At 42.8% G+C, this 12493-nt stretch overlaps 1 protein-coding gene across 2 annotated transcripts in view; it reads left to right on the top strand.

Moving 5' to 3' along the window:
- LOC128835073 (elongin-A-like) overlaps nt 1-12493 on the top strand; it is a 53448-nt gene that overhangs the window by 12916 nt on the left and 28039 nt on the right. For both annotated transcript variants that reach the window (XM_054024421.1, XM_054024419.1), the window contains exons 3-4: nt 5378-5490; nt 10787-11510. In XM_054024421.1, the coding sequence (XP_053880396.1) occupies nt 5378-5490; nt 10787-11510 (837 nt within the window). The remainder of the gene's footprint in view (nt 1-5377; nt 5491-10786; nt 11511-12493) is intronic.

The following is a 12493-nucleotide window of genomic DNA, read 5'->3' as shown; positions in this document are numbered from 1 at the left end:
AGGGCATAGTTTTGGTATTTAGGAGGTGGCATTTTTCTTTGCAGTCACTAGTGAACCAGTTCTCCATCTTGGTGTTAAGGAGTGCTGCATAGCAAGGTCCTAACCTCTTGTGGACTATGAAGATGCCCAGATATTTTTCACAAGAGGAAATGTATTCTCTTGGGTATCCTCGCCAATTTCCAAATCTCATAATGGCATCTTACATGCCTAAATTCAGCTTTAGTTCTGTGTGGATATGGTATTCTTCACTCTGTCATACTTGAGTGTGCAGTGTTGCTGCACTTCAGTGCTGGATAAAGTAATCCCCTTCACATAGTGATTAGATATTTTAAAATCAGAAAGCACTGTGGGATATTTATTTAACTGAAGTTCTCTGTCATTGTTCATAATAATGTGACAGGCCATTTGGGCTTCTTTAAGTGAAGTGGAGAAAGAGGGTTAAGTGAAGTGGAGAAAGAGGGTGATAGTTATAATTAAGGATTCTATATAATTTTATTGTACTGTTATCATTTTATCATGAGATGTTTCAAACATTAATCCTAGGAAAAGCTAGAGCTTCTCTTGTATGAATTTCAAGCAAACTGGGAACCATCAGACATGTAGGCAGCATTGCTGAAAAGCATTGGATGATGTCACTGAAGCCCCTTCTGCATTAAGTGAAATTTTTTTTTTTGAACAGCCACATGGACAGCTGGTTGTGCAGGAAAAGCACATGTATAACTCTTATTTGCAGATGTCACAGGAATATCTTATCACTTAGCTGGAGAGAACTTTACGAGGTAACTGTCAACTTAGTGTAGGACTGACCATGGTTGCTGAAGGGGCCTCATTGAGATTGATCAATCAGGGCAAACTCCAAAGAATGGGGCAGCCAATCCCCCAAATTGGTGGTTTATTCTAATAACGCTGCTCTACAGCCAAAATGCTTCTGAAATAAATGTAGTCAAACTTTACTAATTCTGGGTCACTGAGAACAAAAATGATGCTTAAAATTGTTGATTGGCTCTAGTTTTCAAGATATGCTATTGGGTCAGTATATACGACCCTTGACTTGGGAATGGCGGAGGATAAGTGAGTTATAAAGGGAAGGGAATCTCAACTTAAACCAGAAATGACTAAAATACATCTTTGACTGGATCTATGAATAAATCTATGGCTGGGTTTGGACAGTACTTGCTTTTTAGGCAAAACAATGAATGATGCAATCTGAAGCTGGTATTGCATCATACATGATATGAATTGCATCCTAGAAGACATGGATGATGCAATCATAATGAAGCTTACATCACTCTGCTAAACAAATTGCCCTATATCCGCTCTAGAAATCATACAGTGTCGTGCTCTCTTATTTGTCAGTGTTTGATTTTGCAAAGGGACACATTTCTGTTTAGCCAAAGTGAGCAGAGATGCCTCGTACTTGTGTGAACAGTGCAGATAACTTCTGCTATGTTTGTGGTGAAGTGACTTTTGCATCACAAAAGCGCAGTATAACCACTATGGTTAAGAGAGCCTATCACCTTTATTTTGGCTGCAAAACTGGAGATCAGGACAAGAGGTGGGCCCCACACGTATGCTGCAACACTTGTGCAACAAATCTTAGCCAGTGGTTGAACAGGAAAAGGAAATCTATGCCTTTTGCAGTGCCAATGATTTGGAGAGAGCCAACAGATCATACCAGCAATTGTTACTTCTGCATGGTGCCTCCAGTTGGGAAAGGTGTGTCAAAGAAGAAAAAGTGGACTGTGCATTATCCAAACATTCCATCAGCTATACGCCCAGTACCCCACGGAGAAGGACTGCCGGTTCCTGATGCACCAGAATCATTCTCACTTGAGTCAGACGAGGAAGAGGAAGAGGATGAAACTTCTGGTCCTGAACCATCAATGTCACAGGACCCACATTTTCTCCCATCCTCCTCCTCTGAATCACACCTCATAACACACGGTGAACTGAATGACCTTGTCAGGGATTTGGAACTACCCAAGAGTAAGGCAGTGCTGTTGGGCTCCAGACTACAGCAGTGGAATCCCCTGGCAGGTGATGTTAGGGTTTCCATGTTCCGTGACAGTCAAAAGGATCTTGTCCCATTCTTCTTCATGGAAGGTGATCTTGTAGCCTGCAACAACATCGATGGTGTGATGGCAGCCCTCAAAATCATTCATGATCCAGATGAGTGGAGACTGTTCATTGATTCATCGAAGACGAGTCTTAAAGCTGTTTTACTGCATAATGGCAATGTTTTGCCACCAATTCCAGTTGGTCATGCAGTCCATATGAAGGAAACCTATGACAACGTGAAACAACTTTTGAGGTACATAAACTATGACCAACATCAGTGGCAGCTTTGTGGTGATTTGAAGGTTGTTGCTCTCTTCTTGGTCTGCAGACTGGATACACAAAGTACTGCTGTTTTCTCTGAGAATGGTAGTCGTGCAAGAGATTCCCACTACATCAAGAAAGATTGGCCACTCCGACAGTCATTGGAGCCTGGGAGGAAAAGTGTTCAGCATCCACCACTTGTTGAATCAAGGAAGATTTTGTTACCACCCTTACACATCAAGCTGGATCTGATGAAGAACTTTGTCAAGGCCACTGACAAAACACAAGCAGCTTTCAAGTACCTCCGTGGAAAATTTCCAAGGTTAAGTGAAGCTAAGATAAAGGAAGGTGTCTTTGTTGGTCCTCAGATTCATGAACTTCTTCGAGATGATGCATTTGACCATGCACTGCGTGGCAAGGAAAAGACGGCATGGAAAGCCTTCCAGTTAGTGGCAATAAATTTTCTCGGAAACAACAAGGCAGACAACTACAGGTTGTTGGTGGGAAAACCTCCTCAAGGCATACAAAAGCCTTGGTTGCAACATGTCACTAAAGATACATTTTTTGCACTCTCATCTAGATTTTTTTCCACCAAACTGCGGAGCAGTGAGCGACGAGCACGGCGAGCGATTTCATCAGGACATTGCAACAATAGAGAAACGCTATCAGGGCAAGTGGAGCCCATCAATGCTTGCAGACTATTGCTGGACAGTGACAAGAAATGCTCCATTTAATGAATACAAGAGATAAGCCAAGAAGTGCTGAGTAGACACTGAATAGGACTAAACTATGTACATAATAGTTTTTTGCCTTTTGTTTCATAATAAATTTTATTTATATAACCCTTTTGCTGATTTTTAAAGTGTTACATAAACAGGACAGGTGAAATATTATCATGTAAATCAACATAAACACGTGAAAAGACCTAGGTTTACAATTTGATTAAAACTCTATGTATATTGTGTAGATAGTAGACCTAAAATGTAAAAACTTAAATATCTTAGAAACAGTAGCCAGTTGTGTTAATTGTCATATTTGAATTCAGCACATCAAAATACATAATAAATAGCACATTTTATCTCTGAAGCAGACGACGTCTCAAAAATTGTAGACCAGTGTAATTAGATTCACCAAGCCAGCAACAAAACAGCTTCTACAACACCTTACTGGTTACCCAGAAGCCAAAATACAGCTCCTTTAAAGCAATCCAGCCAAGGGCTCCCACCCAGACAGCGAAGTTCAATATGGTGAGGATTACTGAAAATCTTATTCACCATATATAAAGTTCTACCAATCCAAAGAGATTGGACACCATTACCTACCAGGTCAATGAATATTTTGGATTTTACCTAAATATATGCATGCAGTCAATTCCTATTAACTAATCTAAGATTTTATTTAAAAAGAAAACAATATGAATGAAGTTCTCAGGTCAGTTTCATAGTGGAGATGGTGAGCTTCTGAGTTGTAAAAAGTTCTTCCAGAATCAATTCCATAGATTATAGTCCGATAGACAGTCCATGTGCAGAGTTTGTTTAAATTATTCTGTGAGAAATAACAGGGTAAAGGTGAATGGAGCTGGAGACCTCAATCTTGTGACTTAAACTTCCCCTGATAAAGTACAAGCAGATCTGAGATGAACAGGATCAGGTACCCAAAGTTCTTTTATAGCTGAAGCTCAGCTGATAAACCTCTTGTCACAGCAGGCATTCCTTGGATGAAGGATAGGTAATGTACATTGTTGCTTTAAAGTCAATTCGTATTTTCTTTGTATACACAGGTAATTAGTTGTTTTGATGAGCATTAGACAATTAACCATTCAGAGATTCACAGGTAGTTTACTACAAATGTCAGAGAAATAAAGACAATATTACACCACACGTCATCTAATTGCTAATATTTCCTTTTGGTCTCTGAATCAATAAAATATAGTAACAGACAGGAAGAGAAGTGTATCCTCTACCAGCTAATGAAATCACATTGTGAAGCTTCTAACAGATATAGGTAAACAGACAACTACATTTAGTATTTACTTCTAATTCTCTGACAATACAGACTTGCATTTCAAAGGATTTAGTCTACTTACATGGCTTCGTAACGATCTACAAGAAATGGCCCTGCTTGCCATGTCAATATTTCCCTAATATGTTCTTAAAGGTTGATCTTTAGGTTACTCTAGCCTGCTGGCTGTTTAACCCTTTCCAGCTCAGTGTCACAAGGACCATTTTAGTGTTTGTGTACATCTTAGAGGGAGATATGTAACCAAATATAAATAGATATGCTCTCATGACGCAAATTCACCTGCAATGTTGTGTGGCCACCACCACAGGCTCTTCAGGACAAGGACAGTTAGTGTGGTGCCTAACACAGTGGTGTCCTGATCTATGGCTGGGGCCCCAAAGCACTACTGCAATATGAATAATCATTGTACTGAGTCCCAGAAAATGAACTTCAACAGTCTAATTTTCAAGGGTCTGTCTACCTAGGCAAAAAGGTGTATGTTTTTTTTTTCAATTGAAATAGCTCAGTCAAATTAGTTTAGTTCTAGTAAAACTTCACACATACCTTAATGCAGGTGTGTATATAGTTTGACTACAACACAGCCAGTTCAAATGAACTTAAAGGTGTTAAATTCTGTCTACATCAGCATTAATAAGAGGGTTTCAATCAAGCTAACCCAACCCAATTGAGAGAGATGCCTTTTGTGCCTATGTAGACAGGGCTGACAAAAATGTTCAAGCTGAGTGAACTGCCAGAAGTAGACAGCTAAATGATCAGAGAAATTAAGTTACTTCTTAAGTTTTATGAAACTTCAATATAGAAAGATATTCACATTACACATAACCAGTATTTTGGGTTATAAATGTGTGGTTTTGCTTTGGCTCCCTTGGAAAATTTGTTTCTGGTACAAAAATTATCTTTATGATCTGAGTGATCTGTCAAAGGATTTTTCCAACTACCATCTTATTATTGTGTGAATTTAATTACTGTAGTTAGTAGAAAAAGTATATTCAGGATGTTAGTCATGTGTTTGTCCTCCTTGCACTGTCTTCAATAGGAAACTGGAGTAGGAAAAACAGTTAACAGTTTTAGGAAACATGCCACTGCTGGAAAAATAGCTAAGTCTCTGGTAAACCACTGGAAAAAACTTATTCCGCCAGAAAATGAAAGGTAGGTCTGAGTCTAACTTTAATTTTGAGATAAATTGTTGTCCAATGTAATATTTTTATCATTTATTCAGACTGTTGTATTAAAAAAATGAAATTAGCATAATAAGATAAGACCAATAAGAGACCTCCAGAAAGTAGTAATAAGGTATCATTATCTAAATTCTTCAGGGAAGTGGCAAGTACAGATCATGAAAGGAGCTAATGTGGTGGTATTTAGTTAAATGTTGTTCTTCCCTCATCACATCTCCAGTCACTTGATTTCCTTTCCCTTACCATGCTACTTCCAAGAGAGGAAGAGGAGTAACCTCTCAACTTTAAGCTTATAAAGGTACATGAAATATTCCTCAAGAAGAACAAAAAAGTGGAGCGTGTGTGAAGCATCTCGGCATAGCTACAAGTTAATGTATTAATGTATTTCAAGGCCATTCCTGATTCTTGCTGATTCTGACTTCAGTGGCATTTACTATAAACTGTCCTGAGTACTGTGGCACTGTAATGGTACTATGGCTTAATTATATGAGGCTCCTATATAATTCTCCCTCTTTGTTGTCTGACTTTTGATTCCCACTTACGTACAAAGCAAATGCATCAGAACAGCCATATTGGGTTAGACCAATGGTCTATCTCGCCCAGTATCCTGTCTTACAACAACGGCCAGTGTCGATGCTTCAAAGGGAATGAACAGAACAGGGCTATTATTGAGTGATCCATCCCCTGTGGTCCAGTCCCAGCATCTAGCAGGGATACCCAGTGCAAGGGGTCGCATCCCTGATCATCTTGGCTAATAGTCACTGATGGACCTATCCTCCATGAACTTATTTAGTTCTTTGTTGTGAAGGCCAAAACTGGGTTCAACATCCCTGGCAACAAGTCCCACAGGTTGACTGTGTTGTGTTAATTAGTACTCCCTTTTGTTTGTTTTAAACCTGCTGCCTATTAATTTCATTGGGTGCCCCCCGGTTCTTGTGGGGTTTATCCCTTCACATAACACTTCCTTATTCACTCACTCCACACAAGCCATGATTTTATAGATCTCTATTGTATTCCCCCTCCCCCAGTCGTCTCTTTTCCAAGCTGAAATCTTTTTTTTTTTTTTTTCTCTCTCCTCATATGGAAGCTGTTCCATACCCCCTTTCCCCAAAGGCTCCCCAGTTCCTAATAAACCTAAAACCCTGCTCCCTATACCACTGTCTCATCCACACATTGAGACCCTCCAGCTCTGACTGTCTAACTGGCCCTGCACATGGAATTGGAAACATTTCAGAGAAGGCTACTATGGAGATCCTTGACATTAATCTCTTACCTAGCAGCCTAAATTTGGCATCCAGGACATCTCTCCTATCTTTTCCTACGTCACTGGTACCTACATGTACCACGACCACCAGCCACTCCTCCACACTGCTCCTATGTAGGACCCTACCAAATTCACAACCATGAAAAACATGCCACAAACTGCGAAATCTGGTCTCCCCATGAAATCTGCCTATTGGGGGGGGGGGAGGGGAGGGAGGTCACAGTATTGCCCACCTGTAAGGCTGGCCCTGCCCCTCCCTCAAAAAGTGACAAGCTCCCTGCCATGCCACCCTCACTTCTTTGCTGCTGCTGCTGGCGGTGGTGCTGCCTCCAGAGCTGGACAGCCAGAGCGTGGTGGTTGCTGGCCAGGCAGCCCAACTCCAGTAGCAGTGCAGAAGTGAGGGTGTCATGGTGTGGGAGGGTTATCACTTTCTTGGGGGGAAGGAAAGGGCCAGTCTTACGGGTGGTGCTGTGGTCACCCTCCTCTCCTTCCCCCCCCCCCCCCCCCCCCCGCCAGTCCAAGGCCCCTTTAACCTCCAAGCTCTGGAGAGGGGAAGGACTGAGAGCGCCCTGGGGCTGGGTCGGACCCACTTCTGGCAGTGTTGCAGAAGTAAGGACGGCAATACCACACCATGCTACTCAGACGTCTTGGGAGATCTGCAACCTTCGCACCTGGCAGGCAATTCACCATGTGCCTCTCCTGGACATCACAAACACCGCTATCTGTATTTCTTATGCTCAAATCTCCCCATTACTATTACCTGTCTCTTCCTAATATCTGGGATTCCCTCCTCTGGAGAAGTAGCCTCAGTGTGAGAGGATGCCCTGACATCATCTGGAAGGAGTGTCCCAACTATGGGCTCATTTCCCTCCACTTCTGTTTGATGTTCTCCTTCCCTGAGACTTTCATCTGCCTCAACAGGACAGAGGCTGTCAGACCGGGGTGGGATCACGCTAGTGTCCCCAAAAGTCTCATCGATGTACCTCTGTCTCCCTTAGCTCTTCCAATTCAGCCAGTCTGGTCTCAAGCCCTTGCTCTCCATAGAGCGTATGGCCCTGAGAGACACTGAATGCACACAGGTGCTACCTGCCCACGCTGCATTCAGTGCAATAAACTGGATAGCCCCCATTCTGCTGCTGAGCTGCTGCCTGCACTCTTTTTACTCCTGCAGCTTTTTTTGGGCAGGGGGAGATGGGGAGGAGACTGGCTAGGATGTTGTTTGGCCTAAATTTAGACCAGTGGTGTCCAACTTTATGCCCAAGATAACTTTTTGAATTTAAGGGCAACCCAGGATCTGCCCTGCTCCTTCCCCAAAGCCCCACCCCACTCACTCCATTTTCCCCCCCCCCGGTCACTCGCTCTCCCCCACCCTCACTTTCACCAGGTTGGAGTAAGGGGTTGGGGTTCAGCAGGGGTTGTGGGCTCTGGGGTGTGGGGTTGGGGTGCACGAGGCACATGGCTCTGTGTGCTGCCCCTCTCTGCAAGCACTGCCCCTGCAGCGTCCATTAGCCACAGCTGCCATTGGCTGCAGCTCCCCATTCCCGACCAATGGGCGCTGTGGGGGTGGTGCTTGCAGGCAGGAGCAGCGCACAGAGGGAGACCTCTGATCCCGGGGCTGCACTAGCTGCTTCCAGGAGCAGGGTGGGGCCAGCACAGGCAAGGAGCCTGTCTTAGCGGCAGCCCCGCTGTGCCACCAGAGATTGCGATCAACTGGGAGATCCTCTAGGATCGACCAGTTGGTGACCAATGATTTAGACAAGGTTTGGTGTATCTGGGTGTCACGCTCCCTCACAAAACTCCTGTTTGCTGCTCTTGTTCGCTAGCTCCTATGGTTGCTTAGGAGCTGCCTTTTTAAACCTATATTTTCCCTGAGTAACCCTGCCCCCTAGTTAATGGTTAATGGAGCCTAAAGGGATTAGGGGTCAAAGCCTCATTAAGAAGCTCTCAGCCTTGCTGAACAGGCCACTAGACTGGGGGGGGGGGGGGGGCTCCAAACCAACCACACTATATATACTGCAGGCAAGCACACAACAAACAACTCACCCCAAGGGTCACATAGTCACTCCTTCACCTGGAGAACTCCCTTGCAAAATTCCCATTTGCTGCTCCTGTTCATTAGCTCCACTGTAGAGACATAATCTCCGTCTCACTGATACAGCCACTGTTGCCCTCATCAGGCCAAATGTGTTTTATGCCCTTTACAGTTCCTTACCTGATATTTTTGGGACAGAGATAAGCTGATAGCTTGAGAGCTGAAGGTCCCTGTGGATTTGGAGTTAGGTAGGTCAGGTAGGGTGGGAGAGGTATTCTGAAGTTTGTTCGTTATTTTTTTTGTTTTGTTTTGTTTTTGTGTTTTGCGGTGGAAAAATCCAAGGTATGTTATTAGTTGAACTGTATGTTTTACATCTTAAATTTCTATTGACTGTTTTTTCAATACCAGTAAACTGCCCAGAATTTAGGGTGAATTCAGCTTATATTGAAATAGGTAATAAATATTTGGCTGCTGTTCCTCTCTGGAAGGAAGCATGCTGGGGAAATCGTGTGGCTATCTTATTCTCACTTTCTGGTGGGAGCAGTTGCTAGTTGGTGGACCCACATTCTGCTTCACTGGGACCATGTGCCAGTGTGAAAGAGTTACAGCAGCACTATAGGAGTTCTGGTACATTTTACAAAGCATGTTGTTAAGGGAGATCTGCTGCCATGGGAGAAGCAGAGAGATGCTGCATCTGGCCATCTGCTGATAGCTGCTGCTCCTGGAGTGCCAACCTGTAGAGGCCAAGAGATTGTGGGATGCCTTCAGATAGGATTTACTCTAGCTGCTGAAGTGGCAAATGAGAGGAAAAGAGGAAGAAAAGCCTGATGTATCAAGGGTACTTAATAGATTGAAGGAAAGATTTCATATCAAACACCTGACCCTGTAGGCCCTGTCACTAAAAAGTGTTTGTACTCCTTTTCCAACAAGCAGTTATAAGCACTGCTCAGACAGCTTTCGTGCAGCCCTGTCTATGATATCAGTTGCCCCATTGATGGAAAACAGGTGCACAGTTTTCTAAAGGTGCATTTACTATAATTCTAAAGGCACAAACATCATTTTTCCAACCTTGTATTTTCTCATGAAGTCCCTTTTTTAGGAGCATTAAGTGGATTTTGAACTAGAACTTGGCTGCATTATCAGTACTGGGACTAGTGTTTGCTTCAAGGGACGTCATCAAGTGTTTCAAGTCCAACACTTGGGTTTGTGAAAATTTTACTTTGCAGAAAACCAAGTTATTAATTCTGTTGCCCTTTTTTGACCTGAGCAGCTAGTTAAAGTTTGGGGCCCTGGGAATGTTCCAGCTAGAAGTAGAAATTGATGGAGTCTGGTATTTTCTTTGCAATCTTTCCTTTATTTAAAAGGAATGTCTGAAGTCCTGTCTCTGAATGCAGAAGGGACCAAGAACAAAAGGAGCAGTTTCTTAATTTACAGCTCCCAAGCCTCTTTAGCCAACACCAGAGCCAAAAGTGCGCACTCTAGCTTTTTCGGAGGTGTCACTGTTTGCTTAGAGGCTCCTGCTTGTCTTTCTTGACTATCCTCTTTCCCCCCCTCCCCTGTAACCCCTTCTCCACCCGCACTTGTCTTTCCTCCCTTTGTGTGATCTCCTTTTTCTCACTCTCTCGGTGTCTCTCTCTCACACACACACACACACACACACACACACACACACACACATATATATTAGGTGGGGGGCTTATGGTTCTAGTTAGGTTAATTGAATGGTGAGTTCACATCTGTCAATTTCAGCAGGAGGTTAAGTCCACTCATAAAGTTTCATCCAGCTCATAGCAATAGAAATGTCTTCATTACTTTCCTAGAAGACTTTTAAACAACTCAAACATTTGAAGCTTGTTGCATGTGGCTTTAAAACTTTCTCTTTTACTAATAACATTGGTAAAAGGTCTGAAGGTCACCCTTGGTAACTGAGTATTAAATTGGGGTCTGTTCTGGTTCTGTCTTGTATTTCAGTGACCACAAGGGGAAAAAACAGAACACTGAAAAGAGGAACGAATTCTCATTGGACAAGACAAAGTCATCGATTTGTAAAGAGAATAAGAACTCTGGCAAGACAAAAACGTCTGAACCAGCCTCGGAAGATGGTAAAAGATCTCCCACATCTGATAAATGGAAGAAGGAGCATAGTTTTACAGAGAATAAGCAAAGAAATAAAGATACTGAGTCTTCTAATGGACGTGAAAGCAAAATACATAGCTCCAATAGTTCTAAAAATATGTCCCAAAGCATCAATCCTGAAAACACAAAAAGTGACTGCAAAGAAACAACCTCTGCAGCCAGCAAAAAACCTTCAGAAAAGCACCATTCCCCTAGAGCCAGCAAAAAAGACCTATTGCCAACAAAAGGGTCTTGTAAGGATCTTTCCAAACAGAGAAACTCTGAGGACACAGGAAAATTAAAACAAACGCTTAGTGTGGAAAACAAACCAAAGTTGCCCAGTGATGAGGACTTTGAGCCCCCCACTATGTCTTTTGAATCCTATCTTAATTATGATCAGGTTTCAAATAAAAGAAAGAGGAAGACTTGTACTACAAGTGAACAGTCAAAAAACATTAAGGGCTGCGAACAGAAAAACTGCTCGTTATCGCCGAAAACTTCAATATCCCCTGTCACAAAAGAGAGAGAGGAAAAACCACACAAATCAGAAGATGATCAGTCAGAAAGTCCCACTAAAAAGGTAAACTATTATTTAGTCAAGCTAACACGAAATAAAGTACTAATTTATTTGAGTTAATTTATTAACAAATTTACTTTGCAGTTTAATTCTGTACGTTTTAACTCAAACCTCAGATTGCATGGCTTTGACATATCAGCCACACGTAGAAGTGGTTACTAATAATTGGGAATCATTTTTGACCCAGAAAAATATGACTGTAGTTTATTTTTTTGGATCAAATAATGAGTAAAAATTAAATGTTAGAGGGCAAAGTCAAGCGCCAAAAAAATAAAACTGCAGATTTGAGATTACCCTTGAAACCTTAATTGTGCCTCCTTGTGCATATGGATTATGATGGTCTTTAATGATGTGATAACACTGTTTTTCCTGAGTCATGGCCTAAGTAAGGCAGAGTCCTGTGGAGAAGTGCTCTTATTGACAAAATCCCTTAAACATGTACTTTAAGAACATGAAGTGCCTTTGGATTCCATATGATTGAAACACAGGCTTAAAGTTCTTTTCTGAGTAGGGATGCACTTAGTGTGTTTTCTTGAATCAGGGCCTTATGGACAGAATAGTTGGTGCTTCAGGCCTTGGCTACACTTGCAGCTGTACAGCGCTGTGAGTTAAACCTGACTTCGTGCAGTTGAGTAGGGAAAGCGCTGCAGTCTGTTCACACTGACCGCTGCCCAGCGTACTGTCGTGGCCACATTTGCGGCAATTGCAGCGCTATTGGGAGCAGTGCATTATGGGCAGCTATCCCACAGAGCACCTCTTCCCATTCTGGCTCCATGGGTTGTGGGAAGGGGTGTGGGTGCGGGGCATTCTGGGTCGCTTCACATCCCAGAAATCCCTTTGTTTCCGTCCACCTTTGGCGCCCTCTTTCAACTGTTTCTGTGCAGCACGATCGGTCTGCGGGAAATGGAGCCGGAACTGCTGAGGCGTATCCTGACTTCACGTTTGGCTGTCGAACTATTCCTTAAGATCCAAAGTGAGAGTGAGGA

The sequence above is a fragment of the Malaclemys terrapin genome, chromosome 3 (genome assembly GCF_027887155.1).
Source record: "Malaclemys terrapin pileata isolate rMalTer1 chromosome 3, rMalTer1.hap1, whole genome shotgun sequence".
NCBI lineage: Eukaryota > Metazoa > Chordata > Testudines > Emydidae > Malaclemys > Malaclemys terrapin.
The sequence above is the reverse complement of the archived record's forward strand: the minus strand, read 5'-3'. Positions and strand labels throughout refer to the sequence as shown.